Raw genomic sequence first — 26,493 nt, 5'->3', positions numbered from 1 at the left:
TAGGCATGTTTGGGGTAGTGGTGAGAAAACCTCTGCCTCCCTGTAAGCACTGGCTTGGTCAGGGAATGAGTATGTGTCAGTTAGCTGCAGGCTAACCTCTATGTGTGGTCCCCTGAGACCAAGAAAGCCAGAACAGTTTTAGTGGTAGCAGTGACAGAGGTGTCAAGATTTCAAAGTAGTACTATCTTTGGCAGAGGTTCAAAACAGGGTGGGTAATATAAAAATGCTGCTACATATTGCCTTGAGCTTAAAATAAAAGTGGGGACAGTAGATTGACTGGTTTTTGTCTCTTCTTGTTCTGAAACTTCAGAATCATTGCCCAGAGAAAAGAGTCCTTCTTGATCCTGGCAAGTTCTAAAACAACCTGAGAGGAGAAATGATTCTGTAGAACTAAATTTATGAACAGCTGTGGGCTTATCTCATTAAGGATTAAACAGTTTGCATTTTGGATGAAAATCTTTCCAGAACCTATTATATACATCCTCTACCTTTTCATTACATTAACTACTTTCCTTTCTTCCCAAATTCACTATAATGAGCTCAGCAACATCTTCCCAGGCAGTAGGGCATCCTGATAAGCATGTTGCTTCTGAAGCCAGACAGCTTGTATTCAAAGCTTGGCTTTGTCACTCACCTGTTGGGCAGGTTAACACGCTATGCCTCAGTTTCTTTATCTGTAAATAGGGATAATATTAGTACCTTCCTCATAGGTTCTTGCAAGGACTAAATGAATTAATATATGTCATATACTTAACACATTGCCTAGGATATAGTACTGCTTGGAAAATGTTTGCTGCTGCTGCTATAACAATACTGTTACAATTGTTACTACAGCAAGATTTTTTTTGGTGTCTTGAGCTCATTATAAAGATGCTAAATTATAATATGCTGCAACCTAGTGATACCTTCTTAAAGGGCATAGCATTATTGGCTTTTAAATAAAATGGCCCCAGACTGATTTGCTCGAGTGGTCTAATATGCTGTTTTACAGTTCTTGTATTTTCCTTTGTGAAGTCCCCTTTTTACTTTTCACTGTTATTGCTAATTTTTCGTATCTATGTCAGCCTTTTCCATGCTTCCATTTTTGCAGGAGGCATAAAAAAGAGTTAACCAATTTGTTAGACATGTGTGTTAAGTAAAAGCTAATATATTCTAAACTAAGTTGAAAAAATTCTTCTATGGATGGAGAGAAGAACACGAGTCCATGGACAACTCTTTTGACTATTCAGAGGTATTTTATTTGTTATTGTTTCTTGCTTCTTAGATAAATATAAAAAGTTACTATAAAAGTAAGTTTCTGGGATAATAGATGTAACAATGGTAATACATAAAGTTAAAATTAACAAACCTCTAATTAAGTTCAAATAAATACTCATTACAGTCCTATTACATGCTAGATACAACAAAAATGAATGATATGGTTCTGAACTACAAGAAGCTTGCAATTTAGAAGAGGAGATAAAGTATAAACAAACAATATCAAGATAACATAGCTAGAGATACTAAAGATTTTAGACTAGGTATTACAGGAGTCTAGAGGAAGGGCCCTTAGCCTAACCTGGGGATTCAGGGAAAGCTTCCTCAAAGAGGATCATGCCTAAACTGAGCTTGATGACAGCCAGGTGAAGAAAGGTTAGATGGGCTATTCTAAGCATGGAAACATGAGAAGTGATGAGACAGGAAGCAGCATAGTGCTTTCATGAGAGTATGTAGCTGTGGGTATAAATGATAAAAAATGAGATGGGAAATGGTGGGAAATGAAGGTAGGAGGTAGATTATAGGGAACAGATTCAAGAGGTCCTCATATGTCATGCTGAGAAGCTTGAATATTACTTGTTAAGAGATGGGAAGCCATTAAGAACACTTGGAGAAAAATGGCAATTTGCAGATTTTTACTTTAGATGTATAACTCAGTGAGCAGTGTAAAAGACAGCAAAACTAGAAGACTGTGGGAAGAGGGACCAGTTACATGGTTGTTGCAATTAACAAGCTAGAGATAGTAAGAACTGAAAGGAGACAAGGCAGTAGGGATGGCGTGGAAGAGAGGGTCCCAGATGTATTTGGAAGATAAAATTGGAAGGTCCTGGTGACTTATTAGATGAGTTGGGGACAAGGTGGAGAGAAATCTAGGATGGCCTTGAGTTACTAGGAAGATGATTATTCAACTGAGAGAGAAATAGGTGGGTTTTTGTTTTTTGTTTTTTAATTTAGTTTCTTTTTTTTCTTTTGAGGGGTGGGCATAGGAAGATAAAATAGTGAGTTCAGGCTGGGACATATTAAGCCTGAGGTAATTATAGGAGAAGTACGAACCGGAGATATTTTAGAGTAACTAACAATAGATAGAATCATGAAGGCAAATGGTAGCCCCTAGATAAAAGTAAGAAAAGAGAAGAGCAGCAGAACAACAGTGAGATATCAAAAGAGGGACAGAGGCAGATGGCCCATGAAAGAAACTGAGACTCCATATTGAGAGACACAGGGAGAGAACAGCGCCACGAAAGCTAAAGCCAACTATGAGTTTTAGATATAGTGGTCAGTAAAGTCAAGCACACTCATAACTGCTACACTTTCTGAGCACTCACTATATGTCAGGCACTTTGTGGTTTTATATACCATATCTCATTTAATGTATTATCCACATAGTACAGATGATGATGAACCTGAAGTTCAGAGAAGTCATGTAACTTACCTGAGGTCATAGGGTAAACTGGCAGAACTGGGATCTGAACCCAGGTCTGCTGGATTACAAAACCCATGTTCTTAACTCTGCTGGAGTAAAATAACTTCTTGAGGATGCAACTTAATATTATCATAAGGACTGCTATATATTGCTTTTCCAAGAAGCATATCTTAAAACCTGTCTAGTAATCTCAAAATAACATTTAATGTCTAATGAGGTCATTATATATTTGATCACTTTATAACATCAAAATAGGTGATTTCAGTGATACCTTTTAATAATCTTTTTATTTCATAAATACTACACTGGTCAAATTATGAGAACAATAAGGTACAGTACAAGACAATCCACTCAATTGAGTAAAGCCCAGCTCCAATAAACCCAAAAGGAAGGTCCTCATTGGACTAGCTAGTGTTCTTCACAGGAAAACAAAGTGCCTTGGACTTAGATCTAAGCATCCTCAGCTCTCTCACAGGTTTACTGTTGGTCCCAGGGAGAGTCAGAGAGAGTATGCATAATTTAGCACAAACCTACCATAAATGTGGAAGACTTCATTAAATTATACATTCTACGGAAGGTTTATTTTAGATAATAAATGATTATCCATTAAAGAGAGAATAAGAAAGTCACATTTCGATTATAAAAGTTGTAATTTTTTCACTTCCCACTAGAGGAAGCAATAGCATTACTCTTACCATTTGGTGGGTAAAAGACAGCATATTCTTCCAGTCCTAGTTTTCCTATAAGAGAAAATGATAGAGGATTTCAATATGATTAAGTAAATAAATCTTTAAAAATCAACTTATTTTGTGAATGTACTAACAATGGCATTTTAAAAACTACTATAAACTGATATGTCATTTCATGATATGGAATTAAGTTAAAAATTTACCAGCCAATCTTTTGGTATTAGCAAACTCTTTCATCAATTAAAGTAATACGAACCTAAGCGCAACAGAAGCGACACAAAACAACCAAAAGAACAAACACTTTCAAGTTCCTTAGGCACTTAAGAAGAGAAATATCTATTTATTATGCATAAATTTTTTTGCTAATTATAAATAAGTCTAATCTATTCATTAAAGCAAGTCTTAAGCTTTGCAATACTGTGTTTACATCTTTATGGAATGTGCTGAAAGTTAAAAATTAAATGACTAGCTGTATGGTTATATTTTCTGAATACCAGAACAGTTAACATGATTTCAGAATGGAGCTGAATATTTGAAATCAGAATTGTCCCAGAAAAGTAAAGTATATTCACAATAATCAAATATGTAACAGAGCTTTAAAAAGTATCTTTCCTTCAAAACTCTGAAAAGTTCTCAGTTTTTTCCACCTTCCACTGAATATCTTTAAATAGCTTTTACCTTGATAGTTTTTCTAACACTTTTGACTTTATTGAAAAGTTACTTGTATTTTTGTACTGGGCTAAGAGTAGTATTTTTAGTGAAAAAAAAAAGTTCTTTTTATTTTTGTTAGGGGTGGTGACAGAGATGAAATGAAGAATAAGAAACGTGAGCAGTTCGGGTTAGGGTGGAGACAAAAAGGATTGATCTTGTGAGTAATAAGAGAATGGAATAATGAATAGATAGGTAGGTAGGTAGATAAAATTGATTACTGGACTAGGTGCTGAGAGGCAAACATATATATGTTCCCTCAACCATGTGGTTTGTAGTCCAGACTAAACCATGAAACATTAGGGTATATTTGCTAACTTTTCTAGCATAGACTTTAAGTGTTTAGAAGTTCAAAGGAGAGAGAAATGGATGATGGGTTGGTGGACATGGTGAGGTACAGGCTAGTTCTTCAAGGAAATATGATTTTTAAGATTGGAGAGTGGGAAGCCTTCCATATGCAGGGACTACAGGGAGGCTAGAATGAATATGGGGTATTGTGGAATAATCAGGGAAGCAAAGTTAGTTAGGTTAAGACAATATCAACTGGTAAACGGCCTTAAAATCTTGGCTGAATTTAGAGGTGAGCTCAGTAGATAATTAAGTTTACAATCAGTTTTTCAGCAGATGACTTAAAGAAACAAAAGGTTTCCATAAATTGAATTTAGAAGCAATGGACCTAAGAAAACCTTAAGTTAGGGGTAGCCCATATCCAGCACAAGGTTATGTGGCCTCTCCTAGGGTAGGAGGTGGAGCAATCAGGCAGATAGTTTACATATAAGAGATACAGGAGAAACAGTTTCTTTTTTCGTGGAAATGGCAGAATGATCATACACAATGAAGTCTGAGCTTTCAGTGTTAGGTGTTCACTATTTAATAAAAAGGAAAAGTTGGGAAGGGCATTCAGCTGAAGTTATTTATATCTTCAGATGATGGCAGGATATTGATATTTTATAAGCAGCTGGTGATAAAGAGGAGAAAAATAACTAAACTAGAAATTGGAGAGCTAAAAGTATATAAATTATATCAAAGTTTTAAGTGTGGTGGAGCATTCTGAGAGAAGAAATATAGATTTTTTAAAAAGTAGAAGAAGCAAATCTGTGTTATAAACTCATGGAAAGAAAAAGAAAAGTCAACAGATAAGACATAAAAACAACAATAAAGGGTAGAGTACACAGGGAAGACAGAGAAAGTAACTTGAAATGCTGCTTCTGGGAACCACTTTCCCATGATTTGTGATAAATTACTTGGGCATTGATTTGAGGTATGAAAGGATGATTATGGTCATCTGAGATAAATCTTAAGTAATTTATAGTAAAATAATTTGGCAACACCACTATCTCCAAAAAAAAAAAAAATTCTTGGCAAGATTATGTAAGTCTTAATACTTTCTCAGAATTATTAAAAATTTACCTCTTATGTATGATTTTGGTGGCGAGGCACTGTTGTATGCAAAGTGACTCAACACAGATGTATCCCGGGAAAAACAAAGTAATACCTGAATATAACATTGGAAAAAAAAAAAGCAATTAAGCACTATTATAAAACTAGGTAATTCATTATTTCCTATTCAGGAGGCATCCTTCAAGTTCAAGTACCATGCCTTGCGGTGGGAAGAATGCCCTTTATCGGTATACCTTTGGTAAGCATTACAGTGGGATGCCAAGTTCTTCCAAGGAGTTCTCACCATTTGCTATCTCAACTTTGAAGAACAGAAATGCTAACTAACAGTTGATTCTTCTCTTGTGTTTTCTATCTGGACAAGAGAAACACCTGGGAGAAATTTAACAGATGAAAAATGTATGGAGAAGACCCTGAGTAACTATTGTGATATAGAGCAATTTGGGAAGTGCAGGAAATGAACTTGACTCATGCTGGGCTGCATCAGGCAGTTAGGCATGTCAGGGTGGGAGGGAAGGCAACTCGTGGTACTTAGAAAGGATAGCAGCAGCAGTAGAACAAGTGGTTGCCTAATAAAGGGTAGAAGCTAAATAGGGTAGAGTATGTCAACCCTATGTGGAGATGAAAATAGGCACAGTAGAAAGTCAGGATCCAGGATGTCCATTAGGAGGTACTAGATTGAGGACATCAGGCTGGAATTTGGGAGCAGGAGTCCAAGACCCAGTAAGGCCATTAGTGACAGGAAATCTGAGTCCTGATATTAGAAGACCTGGGATTCTAAAAATATTACCAAGATAAGAATTCAAGATGACTGAAAAGGCAGAACAGGGGCACAGAGTCAGGGCTGAACTAGCAGCAAGAGTCAAGGCAGAGGAAAAATCCTTGTGTCCAAGACACAAGAAAGGGGATACGGCTTTGGAAAAAAGGATAGGTAATGGAGATTGGGCATCAGTCAGGTTCAATGGTGGAATGCGTATCAACCACTGCCACTGCATTGTTTTCATTATATTTTAAATGACTACATAAGTGGGACATATTAATGATAAATTTAGAAATATAGAGTATTGGCTGGGCACAGCAGCTCACGCCTATGATCCCAGCACTTCGGGAGGCCAAGGCAGGAGGATCACTTGAGCCCAGGAATTCAAGACCAGCCTGATCAACATGGTGAAACCTCATCTCTATTTAAAAAAAAAATTAATTTTAAAAATACAGAAATATAGATGATCAACAAAAGGGGAAACAGCCATAATCCCATCAGTCTTAATAATTTGAGGTATATCCTTTCAGACTGTTTTTTAACATACTCATACATATAATTTTTTCAAACCAAACAGGATTATACATAGTTTCTTTTCACTATTGTAAGATAAATATTTCCTACACATTTTTATGTTGTAGAATATTCCACTGTATGAAAGAACACTAATTTATTTAACCTGTATTGTTGTTGAACATTTAATTATTTCCACTTTTCCCCAACGACAAACAACACTAGAGTGAATTTACTTATGGCTAAATATGTACACCTTTAGTTATTTAAATTCCAAAAACTGGACCACCTTTCTGGTCAATTGCTTTGGGCATTTTTAATTGAACCATGCCTCTCCCACATTTTCTCTATTTACCTCTGCCTGACTCCTAGGAGCTGTAAGATTTACCTACACGTATTCAACCTGCCATGCCTTTTACTTACTTTTATCCCCCCTGTTCCATTCTGGATGACTTCCTCAGATTATTTTTTAGTCAGTTCACTAATTCTCTTCTTCTGCCCCTACTATGCACCAGGCACTGTTCCTTGTGTTTGGAATACATAAAAAGAAACAAACAAAACACCTCTTTTATGGAGCTTACTTATGATGGAGCAGAATGTATGTGATAACTAGCAAATATGATAGATAATTACATTATATAGTATATTAGGTAGCAAGTGCTATGGAAACAAGATAAAGGGGAAAAGAGAAAGAGTGGCTGACACTTTAAAGAGGCTGTTCAGGGGAGGTTTCCTTGAGAAGGTGATATCTAATCAAATATTGAAAGGAGTTGAGAAACAGCATGTGGATATATGTGCAAGAGCATTCCAGGAGACTTGTTAGGAGACTATTGACAGTAGCTTTCACTAAGATGGCAGCAGTGTGTGGCAGATGTATGACACACCACCCAGAGAGCCTCCTCTAGGAATGAAGGACTGACTATAGCAGCTGGTAGTGCTGTAGCAAATAGCCCTCAGCAGCCAGCTCTTTTCATGGACTACCTCTGCTGAAGAGAGCTATTTTGCTCAAATATCAAGGTCACGCCCGTTTCCTGAAATGGCCTACATCTGATGAAGAGGATGCAAGGGAAAAAGGTCTGAAATTCTTGTCCCCAGCTCAGGATGGGTCTGACAGTTTATCCCATCTTTAGAACTCTCTGCAGCATTGGCTGAAGGTTTCATTTAAACTGTATTGCAGCTAGACTTGTCCTTACGCTCAATCCTGCTTCATTCACTGGACTTCTACATGTGTTGATTCCAAGAGCACTCCCTAAGAAACCTTTGGCATGCTGGTCTCCGTCTAAATTGGCTTCCCTGGGAACCCATCTTACAACACAGTGAAAGTGGGAAAAAGTGGTCAGATTCTAAATACATTGTGAAGGCAGGGCTAACAGGAGTTACTGATAGATTGAGATGATATTTTGCAGAAAGACAGGAGTCAAAGAGAGTAACGTGGAAGTTGAAAGTAGAAGGATGTTTGATCTCAGCAAGTGGAATGCCTTTAACAGGGAAAGTTGGCAGGCAGAACAGTTTGGGGAGCGAGATCATGGGTTCATTTCTCAACATGCTAAGTTTGAGATGTCTGCAAGACACCTAAATGGAAAAATTGAAGAGGTAATTGGAGATATTTGTATGGAATATAGAAGAAAAGTTTAAACTGAAGATATAAATTTGAGAGTTATCAACATATAGATGCTACTGAAAGCCACAAAATAGGTGAGCTTGGTGAAATCATCAAGTGAGTGAGTGTAACTAGAGAAAAGGAGACCAAGAACTGAGACCTGAGGCATTCTAGGATATCAGAGAAAAGAGAAGGAACCAGCCTAGACAACGGAGTAGTGAGTAACCATCAAAGGTGGATTTACCATGATGCTCTGTGAGTGCTGCAAGTTGCTGGGAAACACAGAGTGTCCTAGGCAAGGAAAGTAAGTCAGTGTGTAATCAGAAAGCATTTCTATGTATGTGTTTCTAGTAAACTGCTTAATAAGATCTCAGAAGAAAAATACCTGAATCTCTATAGTTCTAATAATTTGTTACAAAATTTTCCTCGTTCAAAACAAAAATACATGTTCTTATCTGGTTTTGTATTTATAATATGATACTCTGTCTTAAAGAAGGCCCTCCAAATTGTATAAGCTTTAGGTCCGCAAAATGCTGAATTTGCCACTGGTGACTAGAAAAATAAGAGGAAGACTAAAAAGAATGTGGTGTCTTGAAACCCAAGTGAAGAAGCAGCACAAATGAATCATATGCTGTTGAGAGATTAGCTAAAAGGAGGGTGGATAATTGGTCACTGGATTTAGTTCTTGATGACCTTGACAAGAGTAGTTTCAGCTCAAGTGGTAGGAGCACCATACACAATGTTTGGTACCTGCTTTTTAAAACAAACTTAATGCATTAAAGAGATCTTTTCATATCAGTAAATACAGAGCTGCCTCATTTTTTTCCTTTTTTTTTTTTGGTAGAGACAGGGTCCATTTATGTTGCCCAGGCTGGTTTTGAACTCTCGGGCTCAAGTAATCCTCCTGCCTCAGCCTTCCAAAGTGCTGGGATTACAGGCGTGAGCCACTGAGTTTGATCCACTGCATTCATTTTTAAAGGGCTGTATCATGTTTCACTGAATATGTATTCCATGATTTATTTAATGTGTTACTCCCCAATATATGAACATTCATTTTCAACTTTATGCTGTTTCTGACAATACCAAAACAATTAGCCTTTTACTGTATCATTTTACACATATGAGTGTCTCTGTAGAACAAATACATAGGAATAGAATTGCCCGGTCACAGAGTATACGCATTGAAAAATGTGATGGCTATTTGGCTGTATATTTATATCCCTCGTTTTCTTTTTCCAGCATTTCTATATGTTTACAGTCTAAAAGGGGGCTGTGTAAGTTCAACCCCTTATGTTGCCTAACTCTATTTTCTATTACATAGTCTAAATGATTATTACTCATATTTAAAAGAGTAAAGGATTTTAATATTTTATTTGGTAAAGAGGCAGTTAACTGAATCATCTTATTAGTTCTACTGGCTTTCAGTCCAATCCCTTGAATTTTTAAATATCTATAGTTAACAATAATGTTGTGTTCTTTCTGTTATTTATTACTTTATTTTTCTTATTCCATTGTTGAGAAATTCCAAAACGATATGTTCTTTCCTTCCTTTACTGGAACATCTCTAGTATTTCACTAATGAGTAACATTAACTTACATTAATATCACCAATGTTGGTTTCAGATAAACACTATTATGTCAAGAAAATATATTAATACTTGATTTCTAGTGTATAAAAAGTTAGTATAAAAATGAATATTAGGCTGGGCGCGGTGGCTCAAGCCTGTAATCCCAGCACTTTGGGAGGCCAAGACGGGCAGATCACGAGGTCAGGAGATTGAGACCATCCTGGCTAACATGGTGAAACCCCATCTCTACTAAAAAAAAAAAAAAAAATACAAAAAACTAGCCAGGCGAGGTGGCAGGCGCCTGTGGTCCCAGCTGCTCGGGAGCCTGAGGCAGGAGAATGGCGTGAACCCGGGAGGCGGAGCTTGCAGTGAGCTGAGATCCAGCCACAGCACTCTAGCCTGGGTGACAGAGGTAGACTCCGTCTCAAAAAAAAAAAAAAAAAAAATTAAGTTGCATAACAATGTGAATATACCCAATAGTGCTAAACTGTACCCTTAGAAATGGTTGTCGTCAATTTTATTTTGTGATTTGTTTTACTACAATTAAATTTTTTAAAAATTGATATTATCAAACACGGTCTCACATAAATTTTTCACATCTATTAAGATAAACATGAATTTTATTTTTTGATCTATTAATATATTATAAATATTTTCCAATAATTAAGAAAAACCATTGGGCTCTAAAAATTCTAAATTTATAAATATTAATCTCTTCTCCTGCCAAACTTTCACAAACCACTGTGGTAGGTAGCATAATGGCCCCCAAAGATGTACACATCCTAATCCCTGAAATTTGTGTGCTACCAGTTTGGATATGGTTTGTCGCTGTGAAAACTCCTGTTAAAATTTGATTCCCAATGTGGTAGTGCTGGGAGATGGGCCTGGTGGGAGATGTCTGGGTCATGTGGGCAGATCCTTTATGAATAGCTTAAAGTATCTCTGTGGGACAGGACTAGTTGCCATGAAACCAGGTTGCTCCTTCTCATGTTTGGTCTCTTTGTATATACCTGCTTACCCTTCCATTTTGTGCCATGAGTACAAGCAGCATAAGACTTTCACTAGATAGGCTGTCCAATCTTAGACTTTCCAGCCACCAGAATCATGAGCCAAATAAGCCTCTTTTCTTTATAAATTACCTAGCCTCAGGTATTCTGGTACAGTCACACAAAATGTGACTTATGTGACAAATGGGATTATGCAGATGTGATTAAACAGAAGATCTTTAAATGGGGAGATTATTTAGGATTGTCTGGTTGGGCCCCATGTCACCAAGGATTCTTATACATGAAAGAGAGAAGCAGCAAGGTCAAAATCAGAAAGAGATGCAATGATGCTCTCTGCTGGCCTTGAAGACAGAGGAAGGGGCCACAAGTCAAGGAATACAGGTGCACTCTAGGTTCTAGAAAGGGCATGAAAAACCCAGATTCTCCTCTGGAGCATCCACAAGCAACAGAGCCCTGCCAATGCCTTGATTCAAGCCCAGTGAAACCCATTTCAAATTCAACTAAATTTATGGCAGCAATAATAAACTAATAGAACCAATCAACAAATACTACAATAAACATATATAATTAGGGTAAAATAATACAACAAGAAAATATACTTACAAACAACTTTCTACTATTGCCTAGAGGAAAAACTATTCCTAAAGAAACATTTGTATTAACTTTCCCTTAGTTTAGCAGACTCGTAGAAGCATAGTAATTTTAGAAGAAGCTCTATGATTAATATATCTCCCTAGAGTCCCTGCTGCCCTAGAGAAGACAAGATATCTGAGACTGTTCTAAAGAAAATATTGGCAACTGTAAGGTGATAATGCCAGAAGTGGTGTATATTAGACAGTACGTACTGGTGTGCAACCCTGGGATACAAGCAAAGAGCTGTCAACTCTTATTCTAATCTGAGTTGCTTTAACTTCTGAGATTCTAATTTTTGTATCTGTATGGACATGACCGTTCAGTTATAAATCTGCTAGAAAATGGTATGATTATATGAAGATGACAATTTCAATCAAATTAACTAGAAAATTTAACCTGGATTAATTACTAATTAAGTAAAAATTAAAACTTTATGAGGATGAAGCTACACGACAGTAATTTACTTCATTTAGAAGAGTTATAAGAAACTGAATGTGTAAGTCTGAACTATGTTAATATGGCAAAGTTATACCTAAAATGTTTACAGATAGCCACAAAAGATTTACTTTGTCCTAAAGCTTTGTTTTATTTCTGGAAAATATATTTATGGTAAATGTTTCTGAGAAATAAATTATTTTTATAATAAAAAGCACATAAGAAATGACATATGAATTGGGCAATCACTTTAATGTAAAACTATTATACAACTTTTTCATTTGTGATGTTCTTACATTTTTATCCAATCAAATTTAGAAATTTTCAAATGATAGATTTTCAAGAATCACTTTTTAAAACACTCTGCCCTGATACAAATTTTCAAAAAATAAAGGGCAATGTGGCTTACTAGCTTTGAAAATGGACACCCCTGGCTTGGAGTCCTGATAGCTGGATGGACTTGGGATCTAAGCCTCTGCTTCTTCATCTATAAAAGGGGAATAGGCTGGGCGCGGTGGCTCAAGCCTGTAATCTCAGCACTTTGGGAGGCCGAGACGGGCGGATCACGAGGTCAGGAGATCGAGACCATCCTGGCTAACACGGTGAAACCCCGTCTCTACTAAAAAAATACAAAAAGCTAGCCGGGCGAGGTGGCTGGCGCCTGTAGTCCCAGCTACTCGGGAGGCTGAGGCAGGAGAATGGCGTAAACCCGGAAGGCGGAGCTTGCAGTGAGCTGAGATCCGGCCACTGCACTCCAGCCCGGGCGACAGAGCAAGACTCCGTCTCAAAAAAAAAAAAAAAAAAAAAGGCGGGGGGGAATAAAACTACCTCCCAGGGTTGTTGTAAGAATCATCTATAAAGTGGATTCCAGGAAGATGGTGCAGTAGGAAGCACCAAGAATCTGTCTCCCCACCTAGACAAAAATTGCACTGGCAGCAACTGTCTGATGTAATTATTTTAGAACTCTGGAGTCTACTGAAGTCTTGCAACTTTTAGGAGATAGCTTGGATGGTAAATTGCAGTTAATTTTGATCAATGTCAGCTTCTAGCATAGCTACATATATGCATCACCCACCCCAATCCCCTTGACAGGCAGGAATGCATGAGTCCCAGGAGCAGCTTACAAGCAGCTTGAAGGACCCAGAAAGGGAGAAAAGCACCCCATCTTCCAAATATTTGGTATCTGTACTCTGATTGCTTCTTCTGAACAGAGGGGTATAAACAAAGAAGTGAGGGTGAAGATCAAAAGAAGGAAACACTGTTTTTGAACCTCCCTTGATTGTTGCAAGCCCCTTTCCCTCTGGTTGAAGTAATTTTCAGAGGATTTAAAGGAACAATGCTCTCCCTCCTCTTTATTTTCTCTTTTATTCCCTTTGGGAGCCAGTTAAAGACTAGGTTATTCAAAAACAACTGTGTATATGGGGGAAATTAGAAAGTGACCACATATGCTCAAGGAAAAGTGAAGGCTAAGAAAAGACCCAAGAGGATGTTAGATTTATACCTTAGGCTGATCCTGGGCAGAAGGAGAACAAACAACATTCAAAAAAACTAAAACTAAAACAATAAAAACAACAACAAAAACTCAGGGAAGAAAAAGAATCTGATTTCCAGATATTCCACATTATTAGATTTATATGTCCTATTTTCAACAACAACAACAAAATCACAAATAATACAAAGAACTTGAAACGTACGGCCCATTTAAAGGGCCAAAAAAAAAAAAAAATTGACAACTGTCCTTGAAAAAGACCTGATGGCAGATCTACTATAGAGAGACTTTAAAACAACTGTCCATAGATTCTCAAAAAACTAAATAAATGTGGAGAAAATCAAGAAAAAAATATATCAGCAAAATGGAAACATCAATAAAGAAATAGCAAACCGAAAAAGAAACCAAAAGGACATTATGGAGCTGGAAAGTATAATAGTAAAATAACAACTCAGTATAGGGATTCAAAGACAGATTTGAGCAGGCAGAAGAAAGAATCAGCAAACTTGAAGACAGGGAAATGAAAATAATTGAGTCTGTGAAACCAAGAAAAAAAAATTGAAGTTAACAGAGCCATAGGAACTTATGGGACACCACTAAGCCAACCGATATGCACGGTAGGAGTCTCAGAAAGATAAGAGAAATTGAGGAAGGGGTAGAGAGAATATTTAAACAAATAATGGCTGAAAACTTCCCAAATTTGATGAAAGACATGAATATAAACATCCAAGAAGCGACACATTATAATCAAACTGTTGAAAGTCAAAGGCAAAGAGAGAACTTTGAAAGCTGCAAGGGAGTAGTAACTCATTAAATATAAGGGATCCTCTATACAATTATTAGAAGATTTCTCATCAGAAACTTGAGGACCACACACAATGGGCTGACATATTCAGTATGGTAAAAGAAAAATGCCATTAATCAAGAATCCCATATCCAGCAAACTGTCCTTCAAAAGTGAGAGAGAGATTCAAACTCTCTCACATAAATGAAAGCTGAGACCCAACCTTCAAGAAATGTTCACAGGAGTCCTGCAGAGCAAAATGAAAGGATACAAGAAGTAACTAGAATCTGAGTGAAGAAATAAAGATCTTAAAAAAAACACACAGGCAATTATAAAGATAATACTATTGTAACAAAAGTTTGTAACTCCACTTTTTGTTTTCTATATGATTTAAGAAACTCATACATTTGAAAAGTCACTGTTTAAAAATCAGTATTATTATAACTTTGGATTGCAACTCCATATTTTGTTTTCTACATAATTTAAGAAATCAGTGCATTTAAAAGAATTTCTGATTTCCGGGTTTGTGTATGCACTGTACACAGATGTAACATTGTGATGTCAACAACCGAAAGGCGTGAGGATAGAGCTGTAAAGTAATACAAAATTTGTATGTTATTGAAGTTAAATTAGTACTAACTTAAACTAGAGTGTTATAATTTTAGGTTGTTAAATATAATCTCCATGGGAACCACAAAGAAAATAGCTATGGAGTATATACAAAACAGAAGAGAAAATGAAAAAGAAATGTAAACATTTCACTACACACACACACACACACAAACCCAACTAAACCCAAAAGAAGACAGTAATACAGAAAATGAGAGGCATAAAAGCTATAAGACATATTGAAAACAAATAGAAAAATGAGAGAAATATCTCATCAGTAATTACTTTAAATGTAAATGTATTAAATTCTCCAATCAAAAGACAGGTTGGCAGAATAAATTTAAAAAGATAAAAACTACACGTGATCTATAAGAGATTCATTTTAGATCTAAAGACATAAATATATTAAAAATTAAAGGATGGAAAAAAATACTCCATGCAAATAGTAACCAAAAGAGAGCAAGGTGACTATACTCATATCACACAAAATAGACTTTAAATAAAAAAGGTTATGGGAGACAAAAAGTCATTATATATTAATAAAAGTTTCAATACAGCAAGAAGATATAACAGCTATAAACATTTATGTACCTATAACAGACTTGAAAATGTATGAAGCAAAAACTGACAAAAAATGAAGGGAGATATAGACAATTCTAGAATAACAGTAGACTTCAATACCCTATTCTCAATGATGGATAGAACCACTAGACAGGAAATAAGGAAACAAAGGATTTACATGATAAACCAACTAGACCTAACAATATACTGAACACTTTACCCAAGAACTACGGCATACACATTCTACGTAAATGCACATGGGGCATTTTCCAGACAGACCATATATTAGGTCACAAATTAAGTGTGAATAGATTTTTTAAAAATAGAGATGATATAAAGTAGCTTCTCTGACCACAGAGATGGAGGTAGAAATCAGTAACAGAAGGAAAACTGGAAAATTCACAAATTTATGGAAACTAAACAACATAGTCTTAAACAGCCAATGGATTAAAGAAGAAATTATAAGAGAAATTAGAAATACTTAGAGACAAATGACAAAACCATGACATATCAAAACTTACGGTACTCAGTGAGAGTGAATTTAAGTGGAAAATTTATAGCTACAGAGGCTTAGATTAAAAAACAAGAAAGGTGTCAAATCAACAGCTAACTTTGCAACTTCAGGAACAGGAAAAAATGGGCAAACTAGGCTGGAAGCTAGCAGAAGAAAGAAAATTAATAAAAAGTAGAGCAGAGATAAATGAAATAGAGAATAGGAAAACAATAGAGTTAATAACTGAAACCAAAAGTTGGCTTTTCAAAAAGATCAACAAAATTAAAAAACCTTGAGCCAGATGGACTAAGAAAAGAGAATACTCAAATTATTACAATAAGAAATGAAACTGCAAACATTACTACTGACTATACAGAAATAAAAAGGATTATAAGAGTACAATGACCAATTGTACACCAACAAATTGCATAACCTAGATAAAATGAACATATTTCTAGAAACACAAAATCAACCAAGACAAAATCACAAAAAAATAGAAAATCTGGGCCGGGCGCGGTGGCTCAAGCCTGTAATCCCAACACTTTGGGAGGCTCAGACGGGTGGATCACGAAGTCAGGAGATCCAGACCATCCTGGCTAACAGGGTGAAACCCCGTCTCTACTAAAAAAAATAGAAAAAACTAGCCGGGCGACGTGGCGGGCGCCTGTAGTCCCAGCCACTCGGGAGGCTGAGGCAGGAGAATGGCGTGAACCCGGGAGGCGGAGCTTGCAGTGAGCTGAGATCCGGCCGCTGCACTCCAGCCCGGGCGACAGAGCGAGACTCGGTCTCAAAAAAAAAAAAAAAAAAAGAAAATCTGAACAGACCTGTAACTAGTAAAAATATTAATCAATAATCAAAACTCTGACAAAGAAAAGCCTTGGTCCTGATGGCTTCACTGGTGAATGCTACCAAACATTTAAAGAAGAACTAACACCAGTGTTTCTCAAACTTTTCAAAAAATTGAGCTGGGCATGGTGATGTGCAACTATAGTCCCAGTTACTCAGAGTTGAGGCAGGAGAACTGCTTGAGGCCAGGAGTCCAAGAGTACAGTGCACACACTATGATCAAGCCTGTGAATAGTCACTGCACTCCAGCCTGGGCAACATAGGGAGATCCTGTCTTTCAAACAAAGAAACAAAACAAAACAAAACAAAAACTCTCCTGCACAATTAAAAAGTAGAAAACACTTATTAATTCATTCTATGAGGCCAGCATTACCTTGATACCAACACCAAAGACACTACAAGAAAATAAAACCACAGACCAATATCCCTTAGAAAAGTCAATGGGAAAATAATTGACAAAATACTAGCAAACCAAATTCAGCAGAATATTAAGAGAATTATACACAATGACTTAATGTGATTTATTCTTCGAATGGTTCAACATATAACAATGGATCACTGCAATACACTATACTAACAGAATGAAGTGAAAAAAGTCACATGATCATCTCAATTGATGTAAAAAAAGCATTTGACAAAATTCTAAACCCTTTCATGATAAAAATATTCAACATTCCTCAACATAATAAAAGCTGTATATGAAAATGCTACAGTGAACATCATACTCCATGGTGGATGACTGAAAGCTTTTCATCTAAAATCAGAAACAAGGTAAGGATGCCTGCTTTTGCTACTTTTATCCAACATACCAGAAACTCTAGCCAAAGTAATTAGGCAAGAAAAAAATAAAAGAAATCCAAGTTATAAAGGAAGAAGTACAATTATCTCTGTTCACAGGTGATATGATCTTATATGTAGAAAATCCTAAAACTCCCACAAAAGACTGCTGGAATTAATACATAAATTCCATAAAGTAGCAAGGTACAAAGTCAACACAAAAAAATCAGTTGCATTTCTATACACTAACAATGAGCAATCTGAAAAAAAAATTTTCACATACAATAACATTAAAAAGAATAAACTACTGGGTCGGGCGTGGTGGCTTACGCCTGTAATCCTAGCACTTTGGGAGGCTGAGGTAGGCGGATCATGAGGTCAGGAGATCAAGACTATCCTGGCTAACACAGCAAAATCCCGTCTTTACTAAAAGTACAAAAAATTAGCTAGGCATGGTGGTGGGTGCCTGTAGTCCCAGCTACTCGGAAGGCTGAGGCAGAAGAATGGCGTGAACCCTGGAGACGGAGCTTGCAGTGAGCTGAGATCGTGCCACTGAACGCCAGCCTGGGCAACAGAGCAAGACTCCGTCTCAAAAAAAAAAAAAAAAGAATAAACTACTTAGGAATTAACTTCACCTTGGAGGACTTGTATAATAAAAACTATAAAACAATGCTGTAAGAAACTAAGAAAGACATAAATGAAAAGGTATTTCATTTTCAAGAATTGGAAGACTTAACACTGTTAAGGCAATACTACCTAAAGTGATCTACAAGCTCAATGCAATCCCTATCAAAATCCCAGTGATATGTTTTGCAAAAATAGAAAAACCCATCCTAAAATGTAGATGAAATCTCAAGAAACCCCAAATAGCCAAAACAATCTTGAAAAAAGAAGAACATATCTGAAAGATTCCTACTTCTTCCAGATTTAAAAACTTACTAGAACGTTTTAATAATCAAAACAGTGTGCTACTGGCATAAAGACAGATGTACAAACAGAATAGAACAAACTAGAAATAAAACCTTGAATATATGGTCAAATGATTTACAACAACGGTTTGTGCTAGTCTTTTCTCCCATTACCATTGAATGAGAGAAAGTGCAGTCTTCCAACAAATGATGCTAGGAAAACTGGATATCTATATGCAAAAGAATGAAGTTGGACCTTTATCTAACACCATATCCAAAAATTAAGTCAAAACGGATTAAAGACAATGCAAGTTCTAAAACTATAAAACTCATAGAAGAAAACATAGTGCAAAGTCTTCACAACATTGGATTTGGTGATCTCTTGGATATGATACCAAAGGCACAGGTGATAACAACAAAAATAGGCAAACAAGACTTCATGAAAATTTTTAAATTTTGTGCATCAAAAGACACTATCAATAGAGTAAAAAGTCAACTCACAAATGGGAGAAAATATTTACAAATCACATTTTCAATAAGAAATTAACAACCAGAATATTTACAGATCTCTTAAGACTCAACAATAACAACAACAACAAAAACTAAGTTGATCCAAAAATGGGCAAAGGACTTGAATAGACATTTTTTTCCTGAGTAGACATAAAATGGCTAATGAGCACAAGAAAAGATGCTCAATATCATTAATCATTAGGGAAATGCAAATGAAAACTACAATAAGATAACATAATTTCATGCCCATCATGATGGCTACTATCAAAAAAAGAGAAAGTAACATGTTGGCGATGATGAGGAGTAACTAGAACCTTTGTGCACTATTGCTGGAATATAAAATGGTGTAGTCACTATGGAAAACAGTATGGTAGTTCCTCAAAAAGTTGAAATAAAATTCATTTCTTATAATATTATATTTCTATTGTGAAGCCATCACTCAGTTCTGCACCACTCCCAGAATTTATTTTCCCTTTGTCTATATTTACATAGAATTTATAAATATTTCTATTGGTGGATTTATCAAATTATAACTATGAATTTGTCTTTCTCTTCATTTTTCACTAAGTTGTGAGCTTAATAAATATCTTCTTTTGCTAGCACTTAACACAGTGCCTATATCAGAACATACACTAAATAATCTAACTAGATACATGAACAAAGAATATCTGATGCATCTGGACCTTTTCAATTCCATTCAATAGCGTTAAAATATTTATAACTATGTCACACTTCAGTATCTCAGGGCTACTACTAAGTATATGCCAGATAAACCAAGCACATGATGGAAGATTTGTCATATAACTCAAAGAGTAAATCTTCATGTCTTCCCTTTTACTACACATGAAGTCCATCCTATGAATATTTTATATACTTTGGACAATATGTTAACTCACGTAGTTTGTGAAAATTCCATTCAGTATTGGAGTCTGAAAATGGTATTGTCAAACTATTCACTTTACTTCCATTAAATAAGAATTGTCTTCTGTTTGAATACATTTTGAAACTCTGACATAATTTAAAACTTACAACACTTAAAAGTGGGTACTCACAAAGGGAAGCCCATCAGACTAACAGCAGATCTCTCGGCAGAAACTCTACAAGCCAGAAGAGAGTGGGGGCCAATATTCAACATTCTTAAAGAAAGGAATTTTAAATCTAGAATTTCATATCCAGCCAAACTAAGTTTCATAAGTGAAGGAGAAATAAAATCCTTTACAGATAAGCAAATGCTTAGAGATTTTGTCACCACCAGGCCTGCCTTACAAGAGACCCTGAAGGAAGCCCTAAACATGGAAAGGAACAACCGGTACCAGCCATTGCAAAAACATGCCAAAATGTAAAGACCATCGAGGCTAGGAAGAAACTGCATCAACTAACGAGCAAAATAACCAGTTAATATCATAATGGCAGGATCAAGTTCACACATAACAATATTAACCTTAAATGTTAATGGACTAAATGCTCCAATTAAAAGACACAGACTGGCAAACTGGATAAAGAGTCAAGACCCTTCAGTCTGCTGTATTCAGGAGACCCATCTCACATGCAGAGACATACATAGGCTCAAAATAAAGGGATGGAGGAAGATCTACCAAGCAAATGGAGAACAAAAAAAAGCAGGGGTTGCAATCCTAGTCTCTGATAAAACAGACTTTAAACCATCAAAGATCAAAAGAGACAAAGAAGGCCATTACATAATGGTAAAGGGATCAATTCAACAGGAAGAGCTAACTCTCCTAAATATATATGCACCCAATACAGGAGCACCCAGATTCATAAAGCAAGTCCTTAGAGACTTACAAAGAGACTTAGAACCCCATACAATAATAATGGGAGACTTCAACACTCCACTGTCAACATTAGACAGATCAACAAGACAGAAAGTTAACAAGGATATCCAGGAATTGAACTCATCTCTGCACCAAGGGGACCTAATAGATATCTATAGAACTCTCCACCCCAAATCAACAGAATACACATTCTTCTCAGCACCACATCGCACTTATTCCAAAACTGACCACATAATTGGAAGTAAAGCACTCCTCAGCAAATGTACAAGAACAGAAATAACAACAAACAGTCTCTCAGACCACAGTGCAATCAAACTAGAACTCAGGACTAAGAAACTCAATCAAAACCGCTCAACTACATGGAAACTGAACAACCTGCTCCTGAATGACTACCGGGTACATAACGAAATGAAGTCAGAAATAAAGATGTTCTTTAAAACCAATGAGAACAAAGATACAACATACCAGAATCTCTGGGACACATTTAAAGCAGTGTGTAGAGGGAAATTTATAGCACTAAATGCCCACAAGAGAAAGCTGGAAAGATCTAAAATTGACACTCTAACATCACAATTAAAAGAACTAGAGAGGCAAGAGCAAACACATTCAAAAGCTAGCAGAAGGCAAGAAATAACTAAGATCAGAGCAGAACTGAAGGAGATAGAGACACAAAAAACCCTCCAAAAAATCAATGAATCCAGGAGCTGGTTTTTTGAAAAGATCAACAAAATTGACAGACCGCTAGCAAGACTAACACAGAAGAAAAGAGAGAGGAATGAAATAGACGCAATAAAACATGATAAAGGGGATATCACCACCGACCCCACAGAAATACAAACTACCATCAGAGAATACTATAAACACCTCTACGCAAATCAACTAGAAAATCTAGAAGAAATGGATAATTTCCTGGACACTTACACTCTTCCAAGCCTAAACCAGGAAGAAGTTGAATCCCTAAATAGACCAATAGCAGGCTCTGAAATTGAGGCAATAATTAATAGCCTACCCACCAAAAAAAGTCCAGGACCAGATGGATTCACAGCTGAATTCTACCAGAGGTACAAGGAGGAGCTGGTACCATTCCTTCTGAAACTATTCCAATCAATAGAAAAAGAGGGAATCCTCCCTAACTCATTTTATGAGGCCAACATCATCCTGATACCAAAGCCTGGCAGAGACACAACAAAAAAGAGAATTCTAGACCAATATCCCTGATGAACATCGATGCAAAAATCCTCAATAAAATACTGGCAAACAGGATTCAGCAGCACATCAAAAAGCTTATCCACCATGATCAAGTGGGCTTCATCCCTGGGATGCAAGGCTGGTTCAACATTCGCAAATCAATAAACGTAATCCAGCATATAAACAGAACCAAAGACAAGAACCACATGATTATCTCAATAGATGCAGAAAAGGCTTTTGACAAAATTCAACAGCCCTTCATGCTAAAAACTCTCAATAAATTCGGTATTGATGGAACGTACCTCAAAATAATAAGAGCTATTTATGACAAACCCACAACCAATATCATACGGAATGGGCAAAAACTGGAAAAATTCCCTTTGAAAACTGGCACAAGACAGGGATGCCCTCTCTCACCACTCCTATTCAACATAGTGTTGGAAGTTCTGGCTAGGGCAATCAGGCAAGAGAAAGAAATCAAGGGTATTCAGTTAGGAAAAGAAGAAGTCAAATTGTCCCTGTTTGCAGATGACATGACTGTATATTTAGAAAACCCCATTGTCTCAGCCCAAAATCTCCTTAAGCGGATAAGCAACTTCATCAACGTCTCAGGATACAAAATTAATGTGCAAAAATCACAAGCATTCTTATACACCAGTAACAGACAAACAGAGAGCCAAAGCATGAATGAACTTCCATTCACAATTGCTTCAAAGAGAATAAAATACCTAGGAATCCAACTTACAAGGGATGTAAAGGACCTCTTCAAGGAGAACTACAAACCACTGCTCAGTGAAATCAAAGAGGACACAAACAAATGGAAGAACATACCATGCTCATGGATAGGAAGAATCAATATCGTGAAAATGGCCATACTACTCAAGGTAATTTATAGATTCAATGCCACCCCCATCAAGCTACCAATGAGTTTCTTCACAGAATTGGAAAAAAAGGCTTTAAAGTTCATATGGAACCAAAAAAGAGCCCGCATTGCCAAGACAATCCTAAGTCAAAAGAACAAAGCTGGAGGCATCACGCTACCTGACTTCAAACTATACTATAAGGCTACAGTAACCAAAACAGCATGGTACTGGTACCAAAACAGAGATACAGACCAATGGAACAGAACAGAGTCCTCAGAAATAATACCACACACTACAGCCATCTGATCTTTGACAAACCTGAGAGAAACAAGAAATGGGGAAAGGATTCCCTATTTAATAAATGGTGCTGGGAAAATTGGCTAGCCATAAGTAGAAAGCTGAAACTGGATCCTTTCCTTACTCCTTATACGAAGATTAATTCAAGATGGATTAGAGACTTAAATGTTAGACCTAATACCATAAAAACCCTAGAAGAAAACCTAGGTAGTACCATTCAGGACATAGGCATGGGCAAGGACTTCATGTCTAAAACACCAAAAGCAACAGCAACAAAAGCCAAAATTGACAAATGGGATCTAATTAAACTAAAGAGCTTCTGCACAGCAAAAGAAACTACCATCAGAGTGAACAGGCAACCTACAGAATGGGAGAAAATTTTTGCAATCTACCCATCTGACAAAGGGCTGATATCCAGAACCTACAAAGAACTCAAACAAATTTACAAGAAAAAAACAAACAACCCCATCAAAAAGTGGGCAAAGGATATGAACAGACATTTCTCAAAAGAGGACATTCATACAGCCAACAGACACATGAAAAAATGCTCATCATCACTCGCCATCAGAGAAATGCAAATCAAAACCACAATGAGATACCATCTCACACCAGTTAGAATGGCAATCATTAAAAAGTCAGGAAACAACAGGTGCTGGAGAGGATGTGGAGAAATAGGAACACTTTTACACTGTTGGTGGGATTGTAAACTAGTTCAACCATTATGGAAAAGAGCATGGCAATTCCTCAAGGATCTAGAACTAGATGTACCATATGACCCAGCCATCCCACTACTGGGTATATACCCAAAGGATTATAAATCATGCTGCTATAAAGACACATGCACACGTATGTTTATTGTGGCACTGTTCACAATAGCAAAGACTTGGAATCAACCCAAATGTCCATGAATGACAGACTGGATTAAGAAAATGTGGCACATATACAGCATGGAATACTATGCAGCCATAAAAAAGGATGAGTTTGCATCCTTTGTAGGGACATGGATTCAGCTAGAAACCATCATTGTTAGCAAACTATCACAAGAACAGAAAACCAAACACCGCATGTTCTCATTCATAAGTGGGAACTGAACAGTGAGATCACTTGGACTGGGGAAGGGGAACATCACACACCGGGACCTATCATGGGGAGGGGAAGGGGGGAGGGGGGAGGGAGGAGGGATTGCATTGGGAGTTATACCTGATATAAATGACGAATTGATGGGTGCTGACGAGTTGATGGGTGCAGCACACCAACGTGGCACAAGTATACATCTGTAACAAACCTGCACGTTATGCACATGTACCCTAGAACTTAAAGTATTAAAAAAAAAAAAAAAGTGGGTACTTTAAGAATTTCATGCACAATAAAAACTAACTTAACACTGGAATACTAAAGGGTTGGCTTATTACTAAAAACATTATTTCTATAATATTCAGCATTGTTGCCTATAAAATTTAGGTAACAGGCCAGGCGTGGTGGCTCATGCCTGTAATCCCAGCACTTTGGGAAGCCAAGACGGGCGGATCACGAGGTCAGGAGATCGAGACCATCCTGGCTAACACTGTGAAACCCCGTCTCTACTAAAAATACAAAAAATTAGCTGGGCGTGGTGGTGGGCGCCTGTAGTCCCAGCTACTCGGGAGGCTGAGGCAGGAGAATGGCGTGAACCCAGGGGGCGGAGCTGGCAGTGAGTGGAGATTGCGGCCACTGCACTCCAGCCTAGGCACAGAGCAAGACTCCATCTCAAAAAAAAAAAAAAATTTAGGTAACATTAACGTGAGGTACTTGGGAACAAGTGCCTGCATATTCTTGTAACATAGGCCCAGATTTTATTTAAAGAAGGATTACTGGATATTTTCTCATCTGTATGTAAACACAGCAACGCCACATGACATCTAATTTTGCAATGTAGTCACAAAATCCAATAAATGGGCTATGATCAAGAACATGGCCAGGAACCCTAAATTTGCTATACACTGGTGATTTTCCTATACAGCAAGAGTTGCTAGGCAGCTCTGCTAAAGGAATGCCTGTAATTAATTATAAGAACAGGCTTTCTTCTCTTATTACACACACACAGACACACACACACACAGACACACACACAAGTTTTTTCTGAGAGGAAAAAACAGAACTCAATTTCTGAAAACAGAATATTTACAATGCATAAAATTACATATGTTTTTATTAGTTAAAATAAATTTCTAATAATTCAGACTAATTGTAAAATAAAAAATTAAAAAGTATCACCATGAAAGTGTTTTCTTAATAATTATCCATATAAGGAAAATGTATTTTTACATAATTCCCAAAGGGAGATAGTTAGATGTTGTAATCATCCATCTATTTATGTTATGGGGATAGAGATCCACATTAAAGCTTATTTAGACAGATGAATGGATAAAGAAAATGTAGTACATACAGTACAATGGAATATTATTCAGTCAATATAAAGAAGAAAATGAGTTACATGAGGCAACATGATCCTGGAGAACATTATTTTAAATAAAATAAGGCAGTCACAGAAGAACAAATACTACATGATTCTACTATATGAGGTATCTGAAACAGTCAAACATAGAGCAGCAATTGAATGGTGGCTGCTGGGCCTCGGGGGCAGGGGGAATATGGAGCTGCTATTCCATCAGTATAATGTTTCTGTCATGGGAGATGACTGAATTCTAAAGATCTGCTGTACAGCACTGTGTCTATAGTTAATACTATACTGTACACTTAAAAAGGTATTAAGAGGATAGACTTTGTGATAAGTGTTCTTATTACAGCATTTAAAAGAGGCTTATTTAATCATTTCCAAAGTACTAAAAGCAGGAGAAGTCATGAGACCTATGACTGAAAAAATTATGTAAAATCTAAAAACAATACAATTTGGACTAAAATATTAATAGAAATGGAAAATAAAGGTTAAAGCATACTCTTATAGTACTTACTGTTTGTGATACTGATTTAGCACCTAATGCTTTACATAAACACTTTAAAACAATTTCAGAATATTTTGTATGTTCATGTCCTGCCCCCTTAACTAGAATGTAAGCCCATCAAAGGTGGTATCATTTACACACAGTATAAGGATCAATATTTTCTTTCTATCAGAGTCACTGGGATTCATCAACACTCTCAGATGTCCCCACCAACACAGGTTTCATCAGAGGTGGATCAATAAATATTTACTGATGCTCATTCTGCTTTTTCTCAAAATATGCATCCACTTATTAGTTCAGTTACTTACAAGTTTTCTTAGAAGTTTTCTCACATATAAGTCACTTACATGTGGAAAAGATAAAAATGAATGCTCCCTTAAGGGTTAGTTCTGGCATTATTTGGAGAACTTGTCACTGCTCTCATTTAAAACAGATACCCTCA

At 36.6% G+C, this 26,493-nt stretch overlaps 1 protein-coding gene, 1 long non-coding RNA gene and 1 other non-coding gene across 3 annotated transcripts in view; 1 reads left to right on the top strand and 2 right to left on the bottom strand.

The window, feature by feature from the left end:
- TBC1D19 (TBC1 domain family member 19) overlaps positions 1-26,493 on the bottom strand; it is a 177,186-nt gene that overhangs the window by 31,260 nt on the left and 119,433 nt on the right. Inside the window, exons 14-15 of the mRNA XM_033213934.1 lie at positions 5,488-5,572; positions 3,376-3,420 (exon numbers count right to left, since the gene is read on the bottom strand). Coding sequence (XP_033069825.1) covers positions 3,376-3,420; positions 5,488-5,572 — 130 coding nt within the window. The remainder of the gene's footprint in view (positions 1-3,375; positions 3,421-5,487; positions 5,573-26,493) is intronic.
- On the top strand, positions 8,627-18,400 carry LOC117085244. The gene is made up of 3 exons (XR_004437892.1): positions 8,627-8,636; positions 9,195-9,199; positions 18,132-18,400. It is a non-coding gene; the product is annotated as an uncharacterized LOC117085244 (long non-coding RNA).
- On the bottom strand, positions 26,211-26,290 carry LOC117086512. The gene has a single exon (XR_004438410.1). It is a non-coding gene; the product is annotated as a small nucleolar RNA SNORD74 (small nucleolar RNA).

The sequence above is a fragment of the Trachypithecus francoisi genome, unplaced genomic scaffold (genome assembly GCF_009764315.1).
Source record: "Trachypithecus francoisi isolate TF-2019V2 unplaced genomic scaffold, Tfra_2.0 Lachesis_group1, whole genome shotgun sequence".
Taxonomy (NCBI): domain Eukaryota; kingdom Metazoa; phylum Chordata; class Mammalia; order Primates; family Cercopithecidae; genus Trachypithecus; species Trachypithecus francoisi.
This window is presented reverse-complemented; position numbering and strand designations above follow the sequence as displayed.